The following is a 24,256-nucleotide window of genomic DNA, read 5'->3' as shown; positions in this document are numbered from 1 at the left end:
CTTGTGCTTAAAATGAACATCTGCAAGTATCCCCCAGAAGCTCAAACATTATCCAGGTTTACATGGTTTAGAAATAGAGTTTTTTTGATGACTGAATTTTAGAGCACAAACCTCAGGCATTACTATGAGTTAGCTGAAGAGTTGAGCTGTACCCCCAAATGACTGCCTAGGCATGTCCTCCTGGCTGATATAATAAGGGTGCCTGTGAGATGCTCAAACCAGCATTAACTGCTGAGAACGAGTCTGTGAGCAGAGAGGGCTGGGAAACAACACAGAATGCCAGATCTCGGTGAAAAATGGAAACACTTCAAAAGATGTTACTTCTGCTAGATGAGTATAGGAAGTCTTAATTGTTGTTATATCCTCTATTTAGGAGGTGTATTCAAGACCAAAAGAGCAGAATTCTGTTGTTGGGTGAAGAAATATGTTGCAAAGATGGTTCAGTTATTTTGTGGCAAGACCAGCTCTGTTATGGAAGGATATCACTTCAAACAGATTGCCGCCGCTGCAGGTTGCAAACACACAACTGAAGGCTTCTAGTTCTCAGCTCATGCACAGATGTCTTTCAATAAGTTTAGCCAGTAATTTCTTCAAATTGCTCAGTTTATCAGCAGCACATGTCATCAATCCTGGAGTGGTTGCTCAAGTCAAACTTCAGAATCCTTAGCTTACAGACACAGCTGCAAACAGGTGAACAGGCAGAAAGTAATTTGTGCAGCTTGGTGGCTGTCAGACAAAAGACAGACAATCTGTGTTTAAAACAGATTGCAGGCCTTGCATGAGCCAGACAAAAGGGATTTCTACAACTGCAAATAATTCCAAGGTTAACATATTTTCCTTTCTGCCATTAGGTGATTTGTTAAAATTGGAAACAATGAGCATTATAAATCTACACAGAAACTAGAGATAAGATGAAAGAGAAAACAGATCGCTAAATAAGTTTACATCCTTTTGTTGAAAAGCATGCAACTGGTATTCATATAGTACTCCTTTTTATAAACTAAGCTAGGTATAATACCTATAAGAACATTTATTACAGATTTTTAGTTATGCTAAGGAAGTCTAATTGGGAAAAGAAACAGCATTGTAAAAACAGTAAGTTTGTAGTATTATTCTTCTGTCTTAAAAATTTGACTTTTTTCCTCTTTTCAAAATCTCCTTTGGTTATCATTCAAAGATAATGTGAAGATTTAGCAGGATTTAATTTTAACTTTGAAGTCCTCTCTTTCTGAGATATTTTAATATTGGGTAGATTTACCAAGATTTACTGTACCAAGTATATCAGTGTAAGAAATTTGTAGCAAACAAGCGTCCTGTAGTGCTAACCTAATTACAATAAATTAGAAAATATCCAATTGCCCAATCACAGAAATTACCTCAGATGTATGACTATAGAATATCTATTCCTTCCACTTCTCATGGGCTCAGTAAACTTGCCTTGACCTCAAAACTTCTGCAGCCTTCCATGAGGTACTAATCAAGCTAATGTAATATAGCCCTTCTTCCTGTTTAGTTCAGTGAGTAAGTACTTACATGCAGTCATATTGATGGGTAATTCTATGCCTAGTTTAAGTTCTGGCAAATTTATTTTCCACGTTACTTAAAACTTACCAGCAGATAGAGATTGTGGGTGGAGGAAGAGGCAGAAAGTGACTGTCTACTGTAAAGTAGCATCTGCTTTTGTGATGATTTGATTCTTTGCATAGGGGATAAATCATTCTGCTTTGAAATACATGGAAATCAATGTACTTTGTGTGTAATATGTATTACAGTGATTTAATGAATACAGTGGATAATCATGCAAAAGTGTTTACAAAACTTACTTTGGTCCCATCAAACGCCAGTGTTGTTTTCTTAATGAAAAAATTAAAATATGTTCATTTTCTTACAATCATGCCTATATTACCTACTTGAATCCAGCATAAGTATTGCCATAATTGTAGACTACTGTTGTACAGCTATTTCAAATTCTTAGTATTATTGAAATCAAGCACTAAATTCTGCAGGGAAACCTGATGCTGAGGCCAAATTAAAAAATTCTTTAAATTTCTCAACTGTGAAGATATCACAAGCATGTGCTTCAATAAGCTATAGCATGGAAGTACCCTTTTTCATGTTTTCTGACAAAATGCAAATTCCTAGGTAAAATTGTCTTTAATATGTGCTGTGTTACAAGACTCCTTGCATTTGGATTTTCTTCTGTTTTTTATATCTTAACAGACAGCAAGGTTTTAACATTTCAAAAATTATTCACACTAATGAAGATTTTCTATTCTTGGCCCAGAAAAGATTATATACCAGGTTCTTTCTTTGTAATTCTGACAGCATGTGCATTGCTTGTTGATTGTGCAGGGTGAACGCTGCAGATTGCAGCCTGCCATTGCTATGGTGTTCCATGCATGGGCTTCATGTATTCACTGTAAAGGTGAGATCATCATCTTTAAAGGATGGTTTTAATTTGTGTTGATGAATCAAGTGGATACTGTATTTAAGGAAGGGGAAAAAAGTGTATTCATGCAGGTTGCTGTCTGCAGTCCAAATTGCTGATCAGAGGGTCTTTATACACATCGGTAATGTGCTGTGCAATATAAGCTGAAATATATTCCACAAGGGAGGAAAACGGAATAGGTTACATACGCTGTTCCTAAGTGCAATGAATATAAAACTCCATTACTCACTTTAAGCAGGTGCTTTTTATATGAGGCTTTAAAGAAATATAAAACTGCTGGTGAAATGATTGGTTTGTACAGACACGATTTAACTTCCAGTACTTTGACCAGATAAAGAGGCTAAAAATATTTCTACAAACATTTCTTTAATGATTTCAAGGATTAAAGGTTAATATCCTCCTTGTGTAAGAAACTGCCATTCCAGACACTAAATGTATTGTTTTCTTTAAGTCCTCAGGAGTTACATAGACCATTTAAAAGAAAATACAAACATGTTTGTTAAAATTAGAGCATTGTGTTTTAAAGTTGATATCCTAAACAATCTACATTAGATTGTTGGAAGGAGTACATTGATATAAAGAAAAACAGTGTGGTATAGAAATTGTGAATAAGAATGATTCTTCAATTAGAAAAACCCTCATCTTTAATGAAAGTGAAATTTTGTCATCTTTGTGCATGGAAAACTTGTAAAGGGGTAAACTTGGACCTTTTATTTAAAGCAGCATATACTTTCTGAGAAGGAGATTAATGGGAAGATTCTTCATGATAACACTGATCTACTGTATTTTAATCTTTCTGTTTAACTTCTGTCATATTTTATTTATCCACCCTATCTGAATGACTGTTTTCCTGTAATTTCCTACTTATTTACAGTAAGTGATTGTAGCAGCAATCTCTGTAGTCCATCTTTTAATCACGTGACTCTGAGCTTTCTTCACTTCCCAACTGAGGGATGTTAACATTCTTTTTTGCTTCTCCCCCATGCCTAGCAACTCAGGAAATTAACTGTTAATGATTACACTTTGGATGTTTCTTATTTTTGATAATACTGTTACTGAACGCTTCTGACCTTCTTTTGAATCTTTATGAACCTTTGCAATTTCTTTACTGCTTAAAGGATTACTATGTCCATCCTCTAGAATCCTCTTCTTGTTTACCTTTTTACTGGTCCATAACTGTGCTGTCCTATATTCAATAAGCTCCAACTGAGCCTGTGAGAGATTTCAGTGATTGGATATTGTGTTTGACAGCAAACAGGTGACTAGGTGTCATATGTGTTACAGGAAAGCTCACAATCATGTGTAGGTCCAGGTGATACCTGGCACTTTTTGTCTTTAGCATAGTAGGTGTGTTACATAGCACTGTAAGGTTTGAATCTGTTCTGGTGAAGGAGGCTTTTTAAAGGCAATGCAAGACTCATAGGAAATATTTATTAGTTTTATAGTTGCCAAATAGTTTCTTTGAGTAGATGTGCCTTAGAGAAAGGAGCTCCACAGGTGCAAGAGAAGGTGATAAGGTCTGAGATGAGCTCTGATTTGACTGAGAATTTGTTTTTTCATCCTACAATTTGCTGTCCTAGAAAGTTTCTCTTTAGTTGCTCCCCAGCTTTTTACTAAAAGAAGAGTTGTAAAGTGTAGAGTTTAATCCAGAGCCTAAGATAAATTGCACTTTTTGCTTAATGTGTTTGAAGATAAGCCCTTTGAGCTAGTCCTGGATTGAATTTGAACTAGGCTAGATAGAAAATGCATTTCAGATTTTTGAGATCCTGTTAGCATTTACTAATGAGTGAAAGTGTTTTCATATATTTTACATGTTGACATTTAGCATGAGCTATTATTAGCCTCAGATACAGGAAAACTACTGTATTTGAAATGGATAGAAGTCTTGTACAACTGAGATGGAACGAACCAATTGCAACTGCATGGTTTCCAACCAAAGGGTGTCTTACTGAGGATGGGAATTGTGAGCTCTTTATCTATCTGTCTGTCTTCATCTTTTTCAGAATCTTGCCTCAAATACTTTACTGTGCAGGTTTCTCAAGTTCTTATTTATCTGTATCCCATACAGATGTACGCATGTCACTTCTAGCATTTGTCGACTGACAACACAGAGGTTGAGGATTGATAGGACATGCTTTTCTAAAGTTACAATCTAGATTTTGATAGGGTTTTTTTTGCATTTTCTTGGAAGACAAAATTTTAATTTTATATTAATTTTTATTAATTTAAATTTTATTTTTATTTTAATGTATCAACTTTGGCTTCTACCAATTGTCTCAAATGATACAGAATATCTGAAATGCAGCTGTTGAATTGGGCAGAAAGAGAAAACAGTCCTTTTCTTTTTTAACCTTTTTTACAACAGCAGGAAGAGGAGCACTAAAGCTACTTTAATCCTGTGTCCTGATCAGTGTCATATTGCCAAATCCAAAATAATGACTTCAATTAGGTCTGCTTATAATTGCTGATGCCTAAATAGTCCAAATGTTAGCAACAATGAGGTTAATAATAATAAATTGCCCAAAACTGCACTTTTCACATCAAAATTTTAGAGTTATTTACAATCCTGTCTATGTTTAAAGATGGAAAATGGTATTCCTTTTCTAAGTGTTGGCTATTTAGATCAAAAGGATCCTCAGTCCAACAGGGAGCAGAAGTCTGATGGTGTGGGATGTGGTCAGGGTTCCTTATGGCAGAAGGGTTTGGGATTGTCTGCGTTGCCCAGGCCTGGCCTCCTCTGACATGTGGCATGCCAGGGGACAGCTGCTTGCCACTCCACAGCCCCACCTTGGTTTGCAGGTCTACAACCCATTTTCTGAGCTGCCCTGGTTTTTCCCCGCAGCTGCTGAGGCAGAGCTGTTCCCACCTCGTTCCCCTGCTCTCACAGCACTCAGGCCCAGCTTTGTGCCTCTGCCAACTCCAGGACAGTTTTCAGGGCAGATTTCTCTCACAGAGTGGTTGCTACTAGTGACATTCACATCTCTCCCCCCACATTTTCTATCCTGAAAGAACTTAGCAAATACTGTGTAGTAGTAGTTTAAATAAATATTACTAATCACACGTGAAGCTTAGCAGTCAGTGTGCAGCACTTGCAAATTGTTGTCCAGCTGTGCTCCAGTGTTAGGTACCATTGCAGGTGGAAACAGCACACTGGGTGTTACGGTAGGTCCATAAGGGAATGTTCCTATTACTAGAAGGGAGGCATAGTTGAAATTGTCACCCTTATCTTCACTAACATCACCTCCAGCTGCGCTATAAAAAGCACCTGGAGGAGGGTGTTTGGTCATCTGATTACTTCTTCTGGTGAATTTGGCAGTGTTAAGTTTACAGTTGGACTTGATGATGTTAAAGGTCTTTTCCAATGTAAATGATTCAGAGATTCTGTGCAGTTCAGTGGTAGCTGTTTAGTTCTTGTATGAGCATTCCAAATTAAAACCACATTTTACCTTACTGGATAAAATAATAAGATAATCACTTAAAACAGATCATCAATAAGGAATATTTAAAGCTTCTTCTTACCTAGAATGCTTTAAGCATATTATTCCAAATGTTCTATGTTTTCTTCAATGCTAGTTTTCAGTTTTTGAGCTACAGTTTTCTTATTTACCTCTCTATTTGAAGAAGGATTTTAGAAAAATCAAGAGGCTTTTGGGCATATGGGGACCTGTTTGAAGGCCATAGTGAAGCAGGAAGGTAAAGAACAGGATTTTGTCTTTTTAAAATGATTCTCCCTGTAGGTGAAATGCTGCTATTCTTTAGCAAGCTGGGAAATATTTTGCAATATGTAAATCTCTGTTTATAATGATGATCCTGCATCTTGTTTAGTATTTAGGTAATGGAGAAACCTTAGTTAGTTCACAGGCAGTTTAAGGATTTAAGTGATTCGTTAGAGAGATTTTAACATGTGCTTTTTGCAGCTTATATTCTGATGAAGAGAATGATACATACTTATATTGATAAATATTTTATCATTGTTGCCCAAGAACAAAGCAGCTTGACCTTCTTTAGGGAGTATTTCAGTCTGTCACTTAATTTCATGCTTTCATGCATTTACTTTTTCTTTTAGTACCATGGTTGAAGAGAAAATAAATTCAGAGCTGTTTTTTAGGAAGTACAGGGTTCTCTTATGTGTGGAGCTCTGGCCCAGAAGCTCAAGTCAGTAGAAAATCTGTCCAGTTCACAATATGTTAAAGGCAAGACAGGTCTACCATAATCCTGCTGTTGGTGCCCTTTTAAGTCATGGGAGCATGTGGGGATGGAACTATAGTTTCTTAGAGTAGTGAAATGTAGACTAAGAACTGGTTGACACAGTTGCATGAAAATAAATAACCATGATAATCAGAATAGAAACTGTGACATTACATCAAGTTGAGTTAGAAAAAACACCCAAATAATTTACCTTGACAGTTCCTTAAAATAAGCTGCCTGAATGACTGTTTTGAAGAAGTCATAAAATAGTAGCCTGTGTGTATGTGCATTAGGGTTGCAAAATATGGTCTGTAGATTATGTTGACAGATTTAAAACATGCAATTGTGAGCACAGTGAAGATCCTTGAGGTACTTTGTTGCAAAGATTCAATTTTACTATGGAAAAATCGCAGAAAATACCTATACCCCAGCTTCTACATTTTAGGAAAACCTCTCTTTTTCTCTGTTTTTCCAGTTAAAAAAAGGAAGTGGGAGAGTTGTGGGAGGGTTGGAGGAGGGAACCTTAAACACAAGACCCCAGTGATTTCAGGTGATGTGTGTGAGGAAGCAGAATGATTGAAAGAGATATTGAAGTTCCTATGTTGCTGCTGTTTTATTGCAAATAAGAATGTGAAAGCTTTATGCTCTCCCAATGCTTTGAACGTGAGAAATAGGACTGGTGCCAGTTAGAGCTGGTCTTTGTGGCTTCTATTATGTTCTTTCTGAAAGGAGGAAGGAATTAAGTTTGGTTTTAGCTTGGAGTTCCTCAGAAGTGCCATCTCTCTAACCAAGCCCAATACAGACTCCAGAAATTCTCACTGAGAACTGCCTAAGCAGAGACTGAATACAGATGAATATCTCTTAGGAAAGAAATGAGGTTTCTCTTATGCTTCAATTTGTTTACTAGCTTTTCTGTGTTAGTCATGTAAAACCTAAATATATGTTTCTGTGAAAATAATTTGACATTTTTTGTCATGATTCCAGTAAGACTTATGCTTCAATGTTATTTCATTTAGTTAATAGCTCCTTACTTTTATTCATGGATTGATCTTTTTACTGTTTGAAATTATTTTGACAAGTATGTGACAGTCTTTTACTATATCATGTTGCCAAACCATAGTTTATTGGTACTTAATACTTTAAATATTGAGATTTTTCCTTCTGAGGCCACAGACTAAATGTGGGGACAATTCATGTGGAGTTGCTTCTAGAAGTTTGTCATGCCTTATTCATTTCCTATTTCGTATTTTGCAGTTCTTTTATGAGCTTTCTAAATAATTATTGTATTTCAGGGATTTGTTGGCACGCAGTTCTGTCTGTTGTCCTCAGAATCAGTAACATTCCTCTTTTCTGGTTTTCTGTGCTTGTTATTGATCAGTTTAGATTTTGTTTCTTGGTTTGCTAGTAATCGTTGCAAATTCCCCTTATCACAAATGGATTGGTAATAGATGTTTGTTGGTAAAATCACTAATTAGGTGATGTTTTTAAACAGGCCTTAAATTAAATGAGTGCTTAGGTTTCTAAGCTTGCTAGAAGAAGTCCCGAGCTGATCTATAAAGACATAGTTGTGATCTGCCTTTAGCTGTTTGTTTCTCCCTGCTTGAATGTGGAATGACACTGAATGCAGGAACTTGGGGCAAGCTGTGTGGTTGGATTATGTACATGGAACAGACCAAAGCTATATCTGGAATGTTGGAGGGAGGATGTGAATACCTGTTTCAAAGTGTGGGAAAACCTTTCTTGACAGCACAATATTTCTGTATGTATACCTGGATCACAACAGCTCTTCAGGCTTGGAGTTATAATTAAGGCGAGTTAGTGTGTGCAAGGTGCAAATTGTCAAGGTGTAGTAGATTTTAAGTTAGAAAACCTTTCTGCCTATTTTTGGGTTCTACCATACGGAAAGAACAGATTTTAAGTCTTTGGTGATATGAGGTATTCTATGTGTCTGAATCAAGTGAAATAGGCTATACTTGATCACTGAGTGTACACATGGCTACATATTGGGAAGGAAACGCTGGATTTTTGCTGCAAATCATTCTACAATGGACAATGTTTGCAGGAAAAAAACTCCAGACATCTAGAAAATTTATCTGGAAGGAGCCATAAGTTACATTTGATGGTGACTGGCATATGTATCTCTTCCTTCATAAAGTCTTTGATTCCCCTGTTCCTGGTGAAAATAATAAATTAACTGAAGAAAAAGTGATTTGTACTAAGAAGAAACACGTTGCCCTAATTTGACTCCACTGGGCATCATCAGGTAAATCTCAGTGGTGCTTTTGCAGGTGAGATTCCAGAAGAATGAGTACAGTGCAAGTTCTACTCTCTTCTCTAGCACCTTGGAAATAAGCCTTTCTCTACTTCATTTGCAGATGTTGAATTTGCATAATGTTTGTTTGCTGTTGGCAATGTTAGATTTGGTTTTCCTAGTGTCTGTTCAAATTCATGCTCAATGTCTTAATTAAAATGTTGTGGTCTGTTTGTCTCCATGCAAATTTTCAGTTAGTACATGGAGGCAGGGAGCATTTCTAATCTAGCAGTTTGAACATCTTCATACTCAGTCAATCCCTTAAAACACTGCTTGAAGAAAAGTTCATAAACATTGAGGGGAGGGAAGGAAGCTCTAGTCTTTCCTTGCTTAAACATTTGTTTGCTGAAATAGGCGTTTAAGGAATATTTTAGTTCTGTGAACAACTGCTGAGACTTCAATTTTATAATGGTACCACGATGAAAGAAAAAAGGGAGACTATTCGGGAGGAACTAAAGTTACAGGGATGCGATCTACAAATAGAGGCATATGAAGGAAACAAGGCTTCTTTCTTCTCTGTAGAGCAGCTTGCCAGTTTGACAAGTTTATGAGAGATGGCTCATAATTTCCAAAAATTTTCAGACTGAAGAAAATGGCCTCCTATTTTAAACCAGTTCATTAGAAATGGTTCACTAAAAGTCTCTAAACTTTCTGTGCCTTGAAAACGATTTGTGACTTGGCCAGGGCAATCACCTTAAGTTTAGGTGATTTTTGTCTTTGTGATGAAAGTCTAGTTAGACATTTTGAGTTTCTTACTGTGCTCTCTATATAGGATTTCAGTAATTAATAAATAGGGTTTTTGAGTATCCATCAGTCCAGAGGTGGAATTTTTTTCTGGCAACTTCTCCTTGGTTACTGTGCTGTGCTGTAGTTATCAGGTGTTGAAGCTGAAAGCAGGTTGGCATTTGACATCAAAGCAACATAGAAAAGGAAGGCATGAGATACTCTGTATTTTCCCAATTCTTCCCTATTTTCTGTCAAATAGTTGAAAACAATGGACAAAGTGTTTATGCTAATCCTGTAACAGAAAAAAAGCCCAAAAAACCTTATTACTGCTACCAGTGACTTCTTCATATGCATTAAAATATGATGGTTAATTCTATGACCATGTATTAGGGGTTTGTGGGTTTCTTTAAAGCCAAGCCATGAAGCTTTCCTGGCTTCCCATCGTGGTCCTTAACTGCTGGCTGGGTGAAAAGCAGTTCCTTGGCTCATTTGAGCAATGCTTTGCTGACTGTCATAAATTTGATAATTGGTCAGTTGAAGAGGGCAAATAGACTCATGTTTTCATGAAGGTTGTAGAAAATAAATGTCTTGGATAATGCTGTCATATCTTGCTGAAATTCAGTAAGTCCAGAAGTTACTTGGTGAGGGACTAGGAGTAAACAGAAACAAAGAGTGAGCATAATCACACTTAACTTGGTTCCTTTTTCTCAGATAGGATACTAAAGTAAAATTTAAGTTATGCCTGTAAGTAACATGGACAGTTTTAGTATCAATGTAAAGAAGTTGTCCAGGATAATGCATCTAAAAGTGAACTCCGTTATGGAAATTATTTAGTTTTAAAAGTACTTCGTCTTCCATAGTGAAGTGAGAGAAATGTATTGCACATCACACCTTTAATTTTGATTCTTAAAAGAATTACTGAAAAATGAAAACAGCAAGAAACTACCAGTTTTAAGAGGGCTTAAAAGACAGGGATCAAATTGTGACCAGTTTGATTTGCTCTAACTGTAATATTGGCTGCTACAAACTGTTTAATAATCGTTGTTTTGGAATTGGCAAAAGATGGATATTTCCCCCCCCTCCCCCCCGCCCCCCATTTTTATTTTATTTGAATGTAATGGCCTCTATTTTGCACAAATTTTTAGGAACTATGAGGAGGCAGAAATACCTACAGATATCCTAGTTTCTTTTGATAAATTCATGTATTGTGTCAGATACCGTGCCTTAGATCAAAGGGGATTTTCAGCTTTAAAAGAGGCTTACCCTGGACAAAAATGGGAGTGAGGGTCTGTTTACAAGACAAACTGGTAGTTGGTCTTTCAGTCTGAGAACTGATGGGGTGTTGTAAGGGAAGGCACGCAAATTAGTTTCAGTGAGTATTCTTTGAGCCTGAAGCCTTCCTGAGTCACAAATTAGGAAACGTCTGGACATACCCCAAAGACAGAAGACAGGGTAAATTTTGATAAGAAATAATACCTTGAGTGTGAAACCTACTTTCAGATGGCAGTCTGCTTTATCACGTTCTGCGTGTCCCTTCATGTGTTTCTTCTTTCTTTCTGTCTTGGAAAGTACTTTTTACTCAAAATTTATTTTAATGTTTTACCAGAAAAAAGCTTGAATATATGTCAAGACTGCTTGCTAAATGATTTTGTATGCAGCACAAAATATTCTTCGATCTTTAGGAACTGGAATAGGCACAGTGAACTAAGCATAATTACCAAGTTTAATCTGAAATCTTCTGTTCCCTATAATTTTTTTAGGATTCTTTTCCTTACTAGTTAATATATATTAAAGGTTGTTCTTTGAGTTAAGTCTTGGAGAGATTTTGAAAAAAACCTAAATAATTAATTCTGTAGATGATTACACTTTAATGTGTTTAATAATCTTGAAATATGTATAAAATTGCTTTTTTACCTGATATTCCACAATACTTTCCTTGCATAATTATGGATTTTGGAACAAATTCTGTTACATACATGAGGAAATGGTTCCATAATTATACTAATGTTTGCATAATTAACAAGCTGCTTGCCAATTTTAACTGACAAATTCCAAGTTGCTTCTGCACGAAGGGAAAAAGAAACCATAAAAAGGCAACTTCTGTTAGTTTTTCCTTTCATACTTCTTACAGGTGTTGAAACTATTTATTTCTAATTTGCAAGTGAATTTATGTGTTTTTTTTCTGATAGGCAGTGCTGTACAGATTTGGAGGGCTGGCTTCCTCCACCTATGCTCTGGGGCTGTTTTGGGGGGCTGCCCTCAAGCTCTGCCAACAAATCTCAGTCCTGGCTTGTACAATCCCCTGCTGCTTCTGCCTCAGTTCTGGGCAGCTCTTCAGAAGTGACTGCCAATAGCACTGACTTCTTCCAAGTGGTGCAGTAGTTTTCTGGTGCTCACAAATGGGGGCTGAGGAAAGACCACCAAAACTTATTTCCACTTGTGACCCAAGGCAAGGTTTGAACTCCAGTTTCCGCTGAAAAATGGCAAGTGTGCCGTTGGCCTTCTGTACTGCTCAGCTGCATGGATCTAATGCTTTACATAGCTACTGAGTAAAATGTTGATGTCTAAATAAAAGCTGAAAACACTTAGTCATTTTAAGATCCTGAAATTAAATGGTCGTAATAAAAACATGAAGGATAATAGTTGACGTGGCACTTACAAAGTGAGAATGAAAGTATCTATGTGTATATATGCATATTTGTTATTTCAATTTCTAAGTGGTCTTGTGTGTTTTCCTCACAGTATTTATATATATTTTGTGCATAACTGTTTGTATTAAAAAACCCATATGCAGCATTCTTTCACTTTCATTTAAAACCTGTGAATCGCAACAAAAATGCTGTAAGAACATCTAAGGTAGATAATTAAAATATAATTAAGTTTAAATGCCTTGGTGAAGGAATATAAAAATATTTAAATTCAACAGGCTAGTACATTTGCAGTTTTCTTTTATTAGGTGTGAAATCTAAGAATCCCCTGCCAACTCTTGAGGGCTCAATCCAGAATGTTGAATTGAAGTACTGCGGCACATCATTGGTCAAATGTGCCTCTGGGACCGTGGGATCAATAAAAATTTGTGCCAAAGCCCCAGGTATGTGCAGCTGGACCATGTAAAACTTTATTGCCTGTATAGGAGAATTGGCCTTGTTTTTTACAAGGGGAGTTACTGAAACAAGAATTTACTCATTGTTCCTATGAATCAGAGAAGGGTTTTTGTATTCTGTTTTGGGGGTTTGTTGTTTTTGTTAAGTATGTCATGATGATCCAGTCTTGCCTAGTATAGTCAAATTTTACACTGAATAAGAAATTTATTTTTTTTCTGCTGAGACAAATACTAATCAGGAAGCATTCAAGAAATAGGAAAAATACAGATTATTTTCACCTAGCTTTATCCTTAGCATTATTTTGGTGTATTTTCTTGACTGTTTAATGCCTCATTTTCCATTAATGCTATAGGTATGTATTTTGCTTGTAAAGTTTTTGCGGACTCTGTGATTTTTATTTTTTTTTTTTTTTTTACTTCTTTAATACAGTTTTCCCTGAGGAGCATGTGGGAACTTATCAATGTGTATGATGTCGTTATGGATAAGCAGCTAAGGTCAAGAACATTAAAAATTAAAGAAAATTAAAGAAAATTAAAAATTGAGTGTCTTTAAATTGAGTTCATGGTGATGTTTAAGTAGATTATTTTATAAAGTTTTATAAAATAATTTATAAAACAGTATAAAATACTGTTTTAAAGATAATCAATTACTTTATTTGAAATCCTTCTGGAAGTCAAGGCATTTATAAGATAAACATTAAGTAGATTGCCAAATAGTTTATGTGATGCTGCTCTTTCTATTTGCTCTTTTAATTCTGTATTCACAACGTAAATTAATAGATGTTTTCTTTGGACTAGTAAATGTTTGTCTTGAAAATTTATCTTCTTACACTAAAAGCAGTAAGAAATCTAATTTTTATCTTAGGTGATGGTGGAAAAGAGAAGCTGATTCCTTTAATTCAAGGCCCTTCTGACACCAGAGACTTACACAGCAGTAAATGGCTCAATGAGAGTAGAAAGCCAGAATCTCTCTTAGCTCCAGATTTGGTAGCCTTTACAATCCAAATTCCACAGTATATTGACTACTGCCATAATTCTGGTAAGTACAAAACTCTTGTTAAACTAGTATCACATTACATTTTTCCTATCCAATGTGATTTTCAAAAGAGGGTCTTGATATAAAATGTGCCAAATGTCAAAGTATCTTCTAAACACTCTGCACACAGCTGTAACTTTAGCTCACTGTGAGACAAAAGAACTGAAAGCTGTATTTTGATTTATGTCTTCTTCAATAAGGAGTGCTTCATTAACTTTGGTTGCTTTTTAAAATAATTATATGAAACTTTTGTAAACTTCAGGAGGGGGAAGGAGGAGAGGCAGGATCCATGTTGAAAATATTAGTTCCAGTCTCTCTTCCTGGTACTGGGTTGGCCTTCTTATACAGAAGTTGACATACTGGATTCTAAATGGTTCATATAAATTTATTATTAAGAATTTGTTTATCATAAAATTTGCTAACAATAAAAAATAATCTAAAAAATACTGCAGGGCACACATCCGACCTCATCAAATTTAATGTTGTGGTGGCCTTAAATCAGAAGTTAATAATTTGTGAGAGTTGTTTGGCTAAATTTAAGGGTGTTGTTGACTTTGTGGGCATAAATACTTTTACCTGACATTCTTATGGTTTCTGTGGTCTTTAAACAAAACATTGGTCTGTTTTAAGCAACACTGAAAATTTTTAAATATGTCGAGTTTAAAATAACTCATGTAGTTTGTGAAATACACATGGAACTGGGTTTTGCTGTCTGTGGTGCTTCTTAAAAAACATGTTTTTATGTTTTTCAAAGCGTATTCTGTGGCCATGCTAGGCACGGAATGAAAAGTGGGGAAAAAACAATCCAAAAAAGTATCTATGTTAAGGAAAGTAAAAGAATTACCTGATCCCAATATTATGAAACACAGAAGTAACTTGAACACTTCAAGTGTGCTTTTTTTCTGTATTTTTTTCCTGTGAAATGATTCTTGAATGTCATTAGTCTGAAAAGTAACAGTGAATTTATTACTGTCATTGGAATTTTTATGTGCATATGTAAGCAACATTTGATTCTTACACAGAGTAAATATTTGTAAGCACTGTGCACTCCAGCAGTTGTTAGGTTATTTTTTCAGTAATTGTACTTCTGTGTTTTTTGGATAGCATCATGTTGGAAATGTTTACAGCAGTGTTATTGTAACAATTATCTTCAGGTCCTGCTCCTACAGCATTGCCAAAAAGCAGTTCAGGATTCAATGATATCTGAATTAGTCAGATGAAGCTAAAATCTGTTGCACCTGTTGATTCACTTAAATACCTTTTAAATGTTCATAACACCAATATTTATTACTATGACTAATTGTTGTATTTATTGCCTTTTTTGAGGATCTTTTTGTTTAATTTTCAAATTTTGGTCTTAGTCTATGAATTATAATTTAAAGGCTCTGTGGATACATATACTGTACACTTACTGCTTTTGTTACAGGTCATAAGGATCACATACATTTTTGCTCATCAGTATTATAGATGTTCCAGTTAGATGGTTGGGAGTCCTTGATGGGTTGTGACAGGAGGTGCTTAATGAGAATTAAGGCACCAACAAGTGAAGTGCTGGCCAGACTCTCATTCAGGGATTTTGAGATACAAAACATTTTTTTGCAATAGACAATTGTCTGTGGTACCTGTTTTTTAGATGAATGGACATGCATTAAAAATGTGAAGATTTTAGAGTTGAAAATGTTCTGGACACTTCACTTGCTCCTTTAGCATCTCAGGGAAGTTGTATTGATTCTGTGTACACAATGGCTGTCACTAACCTGCTCTAGCTCTGCTCCTGTCAGGTGGCACCTGCAAGGAGTGACAAATGAGAGGAAAAATCTGACTGATTTGCTCAAGCTTCAGTCTTGTTCAACAGGAAGAATGGCATACTGCAAATTACTTATTTCTTTTTTTTTAACATAAATTAAACCAGGAGTAATTAATGTTTCATTTGTCTCAGGTTCTGTACAAAGAATCACCAAAGCAAAAGCCTTTGCTTTCCAATGCATGCTGAAGAAACTGGGGCAATTTTAATACAGGAGATATGGCTATCATTTTCATTATTACTGTGAAAATTACATGTAGGGAAAACATGAAGTGCTTTGAGAGCATAAAAATGCATTTGCCATCAGTTGCAGTCACTTCTGGGAGTTTAAAAAGCTATACTGGATAATTTCACAGAAAAAAACCTCATCCCTTGAGAGTAAAAGGTTTTTTTAAGCTGTGTTACTGGAGGTGATTGTTCAGTACTGAAGTTGTTTGTGAAATTTTTCCTGATAATGTTGCATAGAGTATTCTGTAGTAGGAATTTGGACTAATCAATTCATTAAATTGAATGGAAAACAACTTGCTCAAAAGTTAAAGCAGTCGTTTGGATATAAAATGCTAAGGAGGAGGTTGTGCAAATGGGATGAGATACTTGAATAAATCAGGGCATATTTACCTGGTGAACAGGGAGGGGACTGTTCCTCCTCCTCTCCTTGTTGCATCAGCAAGTGTCTACTGTCTTGTATCACTTGAACCATATGATCCAGGGTGATCAGGATGGTTGTGCAACTTCCTTTTACTGCTTGTCTGTATGTGGCCCTGCAAAGTTACAGGATGTATTTACAATCTGAGGGATAGAACATTTGACAAGATATCTTCCTTTTTGCTACTTCACTTGTGCTATTTCACTTGTGAAGGAAGAAAAAAAAAGAATATGGTTCTAGCAGTACCATACTGCATTGAGTACAACCATTCAAAGGAAAAAGCTCTTTGAAGGGCTTTCAAAAAGGGCAGCATTTAGAGCATGTGATGTGTAGCATGTACAGTGTACGTCAAGTATAAAATGCAATATAAGTGCATACACTTATGATTACTGGTCAGGAGTGTTTTACTGTTTGATGCATAAAGTGTCATTAGCACGTGGAAAACTGATCCACCTATAGCAAAGGAAGTATTTAGGGACAAAGAACATAAATATGATTTTGTTTAGTCCCTATGCTGTAATTTTAATTTTAGATACTTTGGTTGTATGAAAACTGCCCCAGGTATCTCTATGCATAGTTGTAAAAATCAGTGAATATGCTTCTCTTTAAACTGCAGCATGTAAATAAGTACAAGAGAGGAGATTATTCCATTACCCCGGGGCTTGGGAAAGTCTTCTTACTCTTTCTCTGAAATAACTCTGGCTTTATTAACCCTGGGAGCAAGCTGCAGACCTTGTTTGTTTCACCTGGCCTTTGAGAGAAGAGAGAGATTTCAAAATGAATGCTGGTGTTAGTGGTTAATTACGAACAGCTGTTGAATAGATGAGGTGAGCTGATTAAGCTCTATTTGGTTTGCCATATTGAATAATTGGGAGTGCGTGCACAGCCAGTGTATGGACAGCTTTATTACAAATAAATCAAGAGGAACAAAAATAAAAAATACAATTAATAAAGTTTTCTCTGAAATCGGCTTAAATAGGCAATAATGCAGCAGTGAAATAAGGGAGTAAACAAAAGTACTTGTATTAATATCATGCTCATATGTGTCAAATTTCTACACTTAGTGGAGCAAAGCAAGAGTGGGAAGGCTTCTCTAATTTGTCGAAGCTGCATAAAGGCTGAAGAGCAAACATTTTACCTTATAAAAGTTGGTATTTCTTGTTTAAGTGATATGTTTCTCAGACTTCCAAAACCTCTAGAATTTTTTTTCTTCTATCAGTGTTTTGATTTGGATAAGATCACTCCATTCACCCCCTTCCCATGCCAAAAGGACAAAATAACTGAAGAAATGATATCTTCAGGTATGAAAAAATTGCCATAGAAGTTGTACCAGCAGGAACATAAACTTTTTTATTATTGTAAATGATCTGATTTTTATCTGTTAAAACTTAATAAAAAGGAGGTGAGAGATTAGAGATAAGTTTGGTTTTATGCTTATACACCTACCTATGCCCCACAAATTCCCCCTTTTTGCAGTTAAAAAAGCATGTTATTGATATATTTTTAAATTTAATTTTGACTGCTTGCACTAGGGATATTAGCTTGAATTTTGAAGCTGAAACAATTATATTTTTAAGTTCTCATCTAATTTAAATGAGTTCTTGTGGTAGCAAGTAAATAAGTAAAAAATCCTAGTAAAAGAGAATTCATAGTCTAATTTGAAGTATTTTGAAAAGATTTAACAAATGAATGAATAAAAATGGTTAGTGTATTGGAGTAATTAAAGACAATTCACATTTGTGGTTTGGACATAAATGTGTAAAAATTATACCCATCTATCTTATTACATTTCCTTTTCTCTCCCTGAGGATTTCACTATGTACTTTATCTGTAATTGTTGCCAGTTTTCTATCAAGTTCCCACTGGGCTTCTGGTGCAAAAAATCTTATCCTCTCGATGACAGAGCTTGCCTGAATGATTTCATGCTCTTAGCATTTTTGTTCACGGGAATTAGGGGGAGAATGTAACTGCAGCTGAACATAGCATCTATTTTTGTAATTTTGAAGTTTCGACTCTGTTATTGGAACTAAATGAAGAGATGCAGGTGTTCTCCAGTTCAAGTCCTCTGGGATTTTTTGATGGTAGATGCTTGAAAAGAAAATGCATGTGTTTCCAGAGTCAAACAGCAGCTGTGGACAAGGATTTATGTTTTTCTCAGAACTTTGGGATTTCAAAATGTTACATTTAATCACATGCACAGAAAGGAGAGCAAATGTTAAAGATGTTACATATAAAACTAGGAGACTGATCTTTTTACCATACCAACTAGTTGTGGGAATAGAGGAACAAAGTGATCTTTAATCTTAATATGCACAATTTCAAAAGGATTATGATAGTTGCCAGGACTCTGGTCTTAGGAGAACTGTGCTCAGGCAGTGTGCAGCATTTATATCTTCTTAATTGCTTTTAAAACCTGGTTTATTCTTATATTTTTCCTTGGAAAAATATGAATGTTAATAGTATGAGTTACTGAAAACATAGTATTCATGTAGGCTTACTTTGGAGGGTGGATTTAAATTCGGTAAGTATACATTTTTAGAAAAAAATTTCTGGCAATGTCCTCTAGTTTTCAAAATTTGATTTAAAATAGCAGTTCAACTGCCTGAACTGCAAGGCTATATTTGGAAGTTTTCTTTCTCACAGAATTTGTGGGCAGAAGTATTTTGTGGTAATGCAATTTCTCCCTCCCTTTCTCTCTGGTGATTTTGCAATTATTTGATTGTAGCAAACAAAATGTCTGACATCTTAAGTTTAGCTGAAATTGAGGCAAGGGCAGCAGATGGTGGTACTGCTGAGCAATTCAGGAAGGGAGAATAGTGTGGGCAAGATCAGGTTGGTAACAGTGGTAAATGTCAAGTTAATTAATACCAAGGAAGAGAAAGTAAAGCCTCTTTTAACAATCACCAGTTTGTGTGTGCGCCATCCTCTGCCATTATCCTCACAACCTCAGTACGCTGTGCACTACAACAATGTTAAATATCAAATATTTTTCCAGGCTTGGATCACCACTGCATCTACTGTCTTACAGAGATCCAGCACTTAGTACTTTCTCTAAGAGAGAAGTAAACTTGTCCTCAAGTGCAGTCTGTTCCTCTGCTGGCTGCAGTTGGAGATTTCATGTCCATGGGAGTAGCAGCAAGGAGGGACATACTATACTATGTTAACTAGATTGACTACTTCCAGTGAGTTGCATAAATCTGGCAACTGCCAGTAAGTTCTGGTTATAGAAAGGTAATTGCACAGTGCAGGAATAAGACAGCTTGTTCAACTTTCCCTCAAGTAATTCTGCAAATCCTCTTGGGGAAGAGGTGTTTTCATCTCTCTGCTTAGGTTGCGGTCAGTTTCTCTCAATATGCCCTAAATCCTTCAGCAATACATGTGTTCTAAAATTCTGAGATTGTGACTACAATTGATTAGTTTGTAAAATCTTACTTTAAAAATTGATTTTTTAAAAAAATAAAAAATGGAAAAAACCTACACTGTCATGCAAGTTTTTAGCAAGTTAGCCTCTGTAGTTGAGTTCCCTGAACTCTTTCAGTCCTGTCTGACTTTGAGATGTTCTATTCAGCTGCACTGTGGAAGTTGGGCAATATCTTTAGTCAAAGAAGCACTTTTGCCTTTTTTCCAATTATTTTTTTCTTAATAGAATCACTTAAGATTAAGAGTTTGGGCAAAACAAGAACAAAGCACTGTGAAGATGGGGACTCAACTCCAAATGGCAGGAGCCTTAGACGTTGCACTGGGAAATATGTTACTGGGGGAACTGGAAAGCCTGCATCTCATCTGGATTTATAACTTATTTGTAAAAACTCATTGTCTGCTGTTTCTTTTCTTTTAACTCAGGATAGCAGTGTAGATAATGTAGTTGATCTTGTAGTTCTTGGGATAGGACTTTGAGCTTCAGTACTGGCAATTAAAGAGTTGAGCTCTTCACTGGTGGGGGTAGTAAGAGTTATGAAGGCTTTAAAGTACATAAAAGAAGTCTCTCCACCTTCTCTTTAAACAGCTCATAACCTAGAAAATTCTGTAAAAGTAATTAAAAAGAAGTTGTTGAAAAGCCTTTACTTTTTTAAATGTTTAACTCATTAAATGTGTAGAAGTTAGGGAATGGCAGATATGAGATTTTTTTCTGCTACCTTTATTTTGTGTGTGTGCATGTGTGTTCCATTGGATTTCTGTTCACTTTAAAATCTGCTAGTATCAAAGTGTTCCATATGGCCAACAAAGTCATATTTAACACTTCTGTTATTGGAAAAAAAAAATCTACATGTGGGTTCAAATGATAATTTCTATTTTCATAATGGTAGAGGCTGATGTATCTGTGCTTCCTTTATTTATGAAAATGCATTTACCTTTCCCACTTATGGCATCTGGAAAAGCATTATTCAGCAAGGTGACTAGATACCTATTGTTGGTGTTTTGAAAACATGACCAGTATAGGCTCTCAGCAATTGCTGACACATAGCTTTGGACATTGAAATCTGTTTTTAATTGAGAAAATATATGTTGGCCAGCATATTGGGATAGTTCCCTCCCATTTTGAAAAAACGCCATGGGATCTTTAACTTGCATTTGGACACTTCCCAGACATGGCCATAAGGGACTGGAGCTGTTTATTTTCAAATAGTGTTTAAACTATTTCCAGGTTTTATAATTGAATTGTAGTGCTCTCATTGCCTCTTTAGTGATGTAAATGATTCATATAAGATGGCTACTTTTTCTGTAATGAAATGCTAAATAGATATGACTGAAAATCAGTAGACTCTTGGTGGTAGTAAATGCATTTTGACTAGGTCAACTTCAGGTTTTTTTAAATTTTAGTAACAAGGAACTAAATAATATCATAGTGCATTTGATAAAAACAATGATAAATGAAGCATCTTATTTTTAATGCAGAAATTATTATATATATAAATATATTTGTTCCAAATCTGATTTTTTTTCAGTAATTTTCATGGTTCAGCTCTGTAGCAGTTTAAAAAACTACAGGTCACTCCCGGGATTCCAGTGTTCTGGTTCTAATACAAATGTACTAATAATCTCACTTTTCTGATTCAGTATGCAGTCAGAGTGAATATTCAACCACATTGTCCCTTTCTACCCAAACATTACTGTTCAGAAGCTCCCACAGAAATTCCTCCCTGTGATGTTATGAATAGCCAGTTGTGGTCAGCCAGTTGTTGGGCCATTACCAAGTGACTGAAGAGCTGGTTTTATGTAGAAAGCAACAGTTCACAGTCAGGATTAGGCAAAGCAGGTTAGAATTTTAATGGTATTTTATTTTTTAAACTCAACTAGATAACCTTTGTGATGACTTGCAATCTAGTACAGACTCCTATAGCTGACCAACCTGAATTAATTTTGAACAGACAGATTATCTTTAAGGTGTACAACTTTGGAAACATTTAAATTAGTTCTATTTTTCTCATGTGCTGTGAAGCTTCTCAGGGGCAGGCTCTATTGTTACCAGAAATCTGCAGACTATAAAAATTAGTATTGGAGGAACTATGACTCACTTGTAATCTTTAGACCATTTGATCACTCCTGTGTTGTATGAGCCGATTTAATTTTACCTGTGCACTCAAATAGAACTAATATGTTCAAAATACATAATATATACTTGTGTAAAGCAGCAGAATTACTTAAAATTGGTGTCAGGAAAACAGTGCATTGTGTAACTTTTCAGTTCTATTTAACAGCTAAAATTAGCTCACCTATATTAGGTGAGCCATTAATGTTGAGTATCTCTAAATAACAGGCTTTAAGTACAGCAAATTCAAACTCAAATGTGGTCTGTTTGAGGTTATCCTGACATTCTCAGTATCACATGGAATGCTAAATCTATTTGAGAAATGCAGTGATAGGATTAGTGTGGCTATATAGTTTAATTAAATAGCTAAATATTTTTAATTCTTCATTTTAATATGATTTATACTCTTCAGTTGAATACAAGGCATTTTAAAAGTTAAAAAGAAAAACATTTGTTTTCCAGAAGTCATGTCTGAAAGAGAAGATTCTAAGTATTGCCTTGGTCTTGCAGCCAGTTCACTTAAGACAAACATATGCCAGAGCAAAGTAATTTGCTGACCTGACTTCTGAGTTTCCATCCAAACTCATTTGTGCTGCAAATTGTTGATACCACTTTCAGCACAGCATATTAGTGCATGCTCTGGCTTTCCTAAGTGTTTTCCTAGTTTCTGATGTATTTTCAAGATGAAGTCGACAGGTCTGGAAAAAAAAAGTTTTTTTTTTCTCCAGGAGATTTAGAAACTGTGTATTTGCAGAATAGCAAATAATTTTGGGGTTCTACTTTTTGAACCTTTGAGAACATTTCATGGTTATGCAATGAATGGGTACTCTGACAATGTGAATGGAAGGGATGGGGAGTTCCAAACATTTCAGCTCTTAGAGTGAGAGTTTGCCTGTATCTACCAACTCTTACACATTTAGCCTGGGTTCCCCATCTGTCACTGTAGAGCTTCTGGGGCTGCTTGTCTGGGGTTTGTGCCAAGCTGAAGAAATATCTTTGGCTATGCTGCCTCATATCCAGGAATCTTGGAAAAATAGACCACTGCCTTTGGGAAGGTTGACATGAAAGGAGTCAGACTGACCAGAGTTTGAGCCATGTCTCTTTGAATTTCAGTGTTTATAACTGTCATACCAGGGGAAAAAAGACCATGTTCTAATAATATGATGCAGAAAATAAATTAAAATAAAGTTTATTCAGCTAAATAATTAATAATAAGTACTAAATCTTCAAATGAATAGTCTGAACAAACAAACAAGTGGCTGACTGCCTCTTCTTATCTCCTGCTGCCCTCAAAAGTACCTAAGCTTGTTTTACTTTTGGAATAAAAATAAATTAAACCCTAAACAAATATTGTGTAAATACAATATAAAGTATTATATAGTATTAGAACTTCCCCATTAAAGTGGGGAAAATAATGGAAATTTTGTAAATAGAAACAATACTTTGAAAATTAAGAGAAGATATGATTAAATATAAGAATTATTGAATACAGTATCTGGCTCAACATTAGTGAGCAGGGTTATGGAGCACATATGGTGATGGATCATCACTTTTAGATAATATTCTCCTCTCTTCTGTATGTCCATAGATGTAATCTGTCAGATATCCAGTTTATGTAAAAGATGATAAAGCACATTTTTTATGCTTTGGGCTTTGCATGAATTATATGTACAGCATATTTCTTATTGTTAGTGTAACTATTTTAATGTAACTAGTGTAACTGTGCAACTTGGTCATGTATTCAATAGAAATAAATTAACGAAATGAGAATATGAATTCTCTTCTGTACTTTTGAGCTCTCTTATATCCCTGCTGTCATTAGAGAAAAGGAGTTCAGTGTTGAGCAAGCCTTTCAGGTTGTTACGTGAAGATTTGTACAAGAAAATGAAATATGTTCAAACTATCTTTATAGTATTTGCAAGATGTATTAGCCCAAGGCCTGGATTAATATTTTTCAGATAGTTAAATTATTGCAAAACACTTCTTTCATACATATTTCATAATAAATTCATTATTCAGTGATAAGTTTAACATTAACCTATTATGTTAAAAGTGTGTTTTAAAACCAACTTTTGGAAAATCTTACAGATAGAATGTAATTTTCTGAAACCAGATGTGTAAGGAACATATCAGTCCTTTAAGCACTTGTGTGTCTAAGCACTTTCAGCACTTGTGTGCAACTTGTGATTGCAAGTTGCAATCAGTTGATTAAATTCTTTTTAATTACAAAATGAAATAGTTAAGGTATATTTATATTTTTCAACGCAGGAATAATATAATAATCATAATACTAATATGTTTAGTGTGAAAACTTTTATGATAATTTGAAGCCAATAATACTTGGTTTTTTTCTTCACTGGTAATATAAGCTAAGTATAAGCCTGTGAAAGGGATGACTTAACACAACTGTTGATGCACTTCAACTGAAACATCTTTATCAAGTTAATACAAGAAGCAGTCATG

The 24,256-nt window shown here is 35.3% G+C and overlaps 1 protein-coding gene across 10 annotated transcripts in view; it reads left to right on the top strand.

Annotated features, from left to right (window-relative positions):
- The window catches only part of VPS13B (vacuolar protein sorting 13 homolog B), a 434,621-nt gene that overhangs the window by 124,938 nt on the left and 285,427 nt on the right, over nt 1–24,256 (top strand). For 9 of the 10 annotated variants that reach the window (XR_011678368.1, XM_071421508.1, XM_071421509.1 and 6 more), the window contains 2 exons: nt 12,631–12,765; nt 13,643–13,816. Coding sequence is in view for 9 of the 10 variants with exons in the window: in XM_071421508.1 (XP_071277609.1) it covers nt 12,631–12,765; nt 13,643–13,816 (309 nt within the window). In the remaining variant the exon portion in view is untranslated. Of the gene's footprint in view, nt 1–12,630; nt 12,766–13,207; nt 13,377–13,642; nt 13,817–24,256 lie in introns of those variants that run through there. The other variant, XM_071421514.1, reaches the window with a different exon arrangement.

Source organism: Agelaius tricolor, unplaced genomic scaffold (genome assembly GCF_023055355.1).
Source record: "Agelaius tricolor isolate 1412-34295 unplaced genomic scaffold, bAgeTri1.0.p SCAF_2, whole genome shotgun sequence".
NCBI lineage: Eukaryota > Metazoa > Chordata > Aves > Passeriformes > Icteridae > Agelaius > Agelaius tricolor.
Note: the sequence above shows the minus strand (reverse complement) of the source record. Positions and strands in the feature narration are given on the sequence as shown.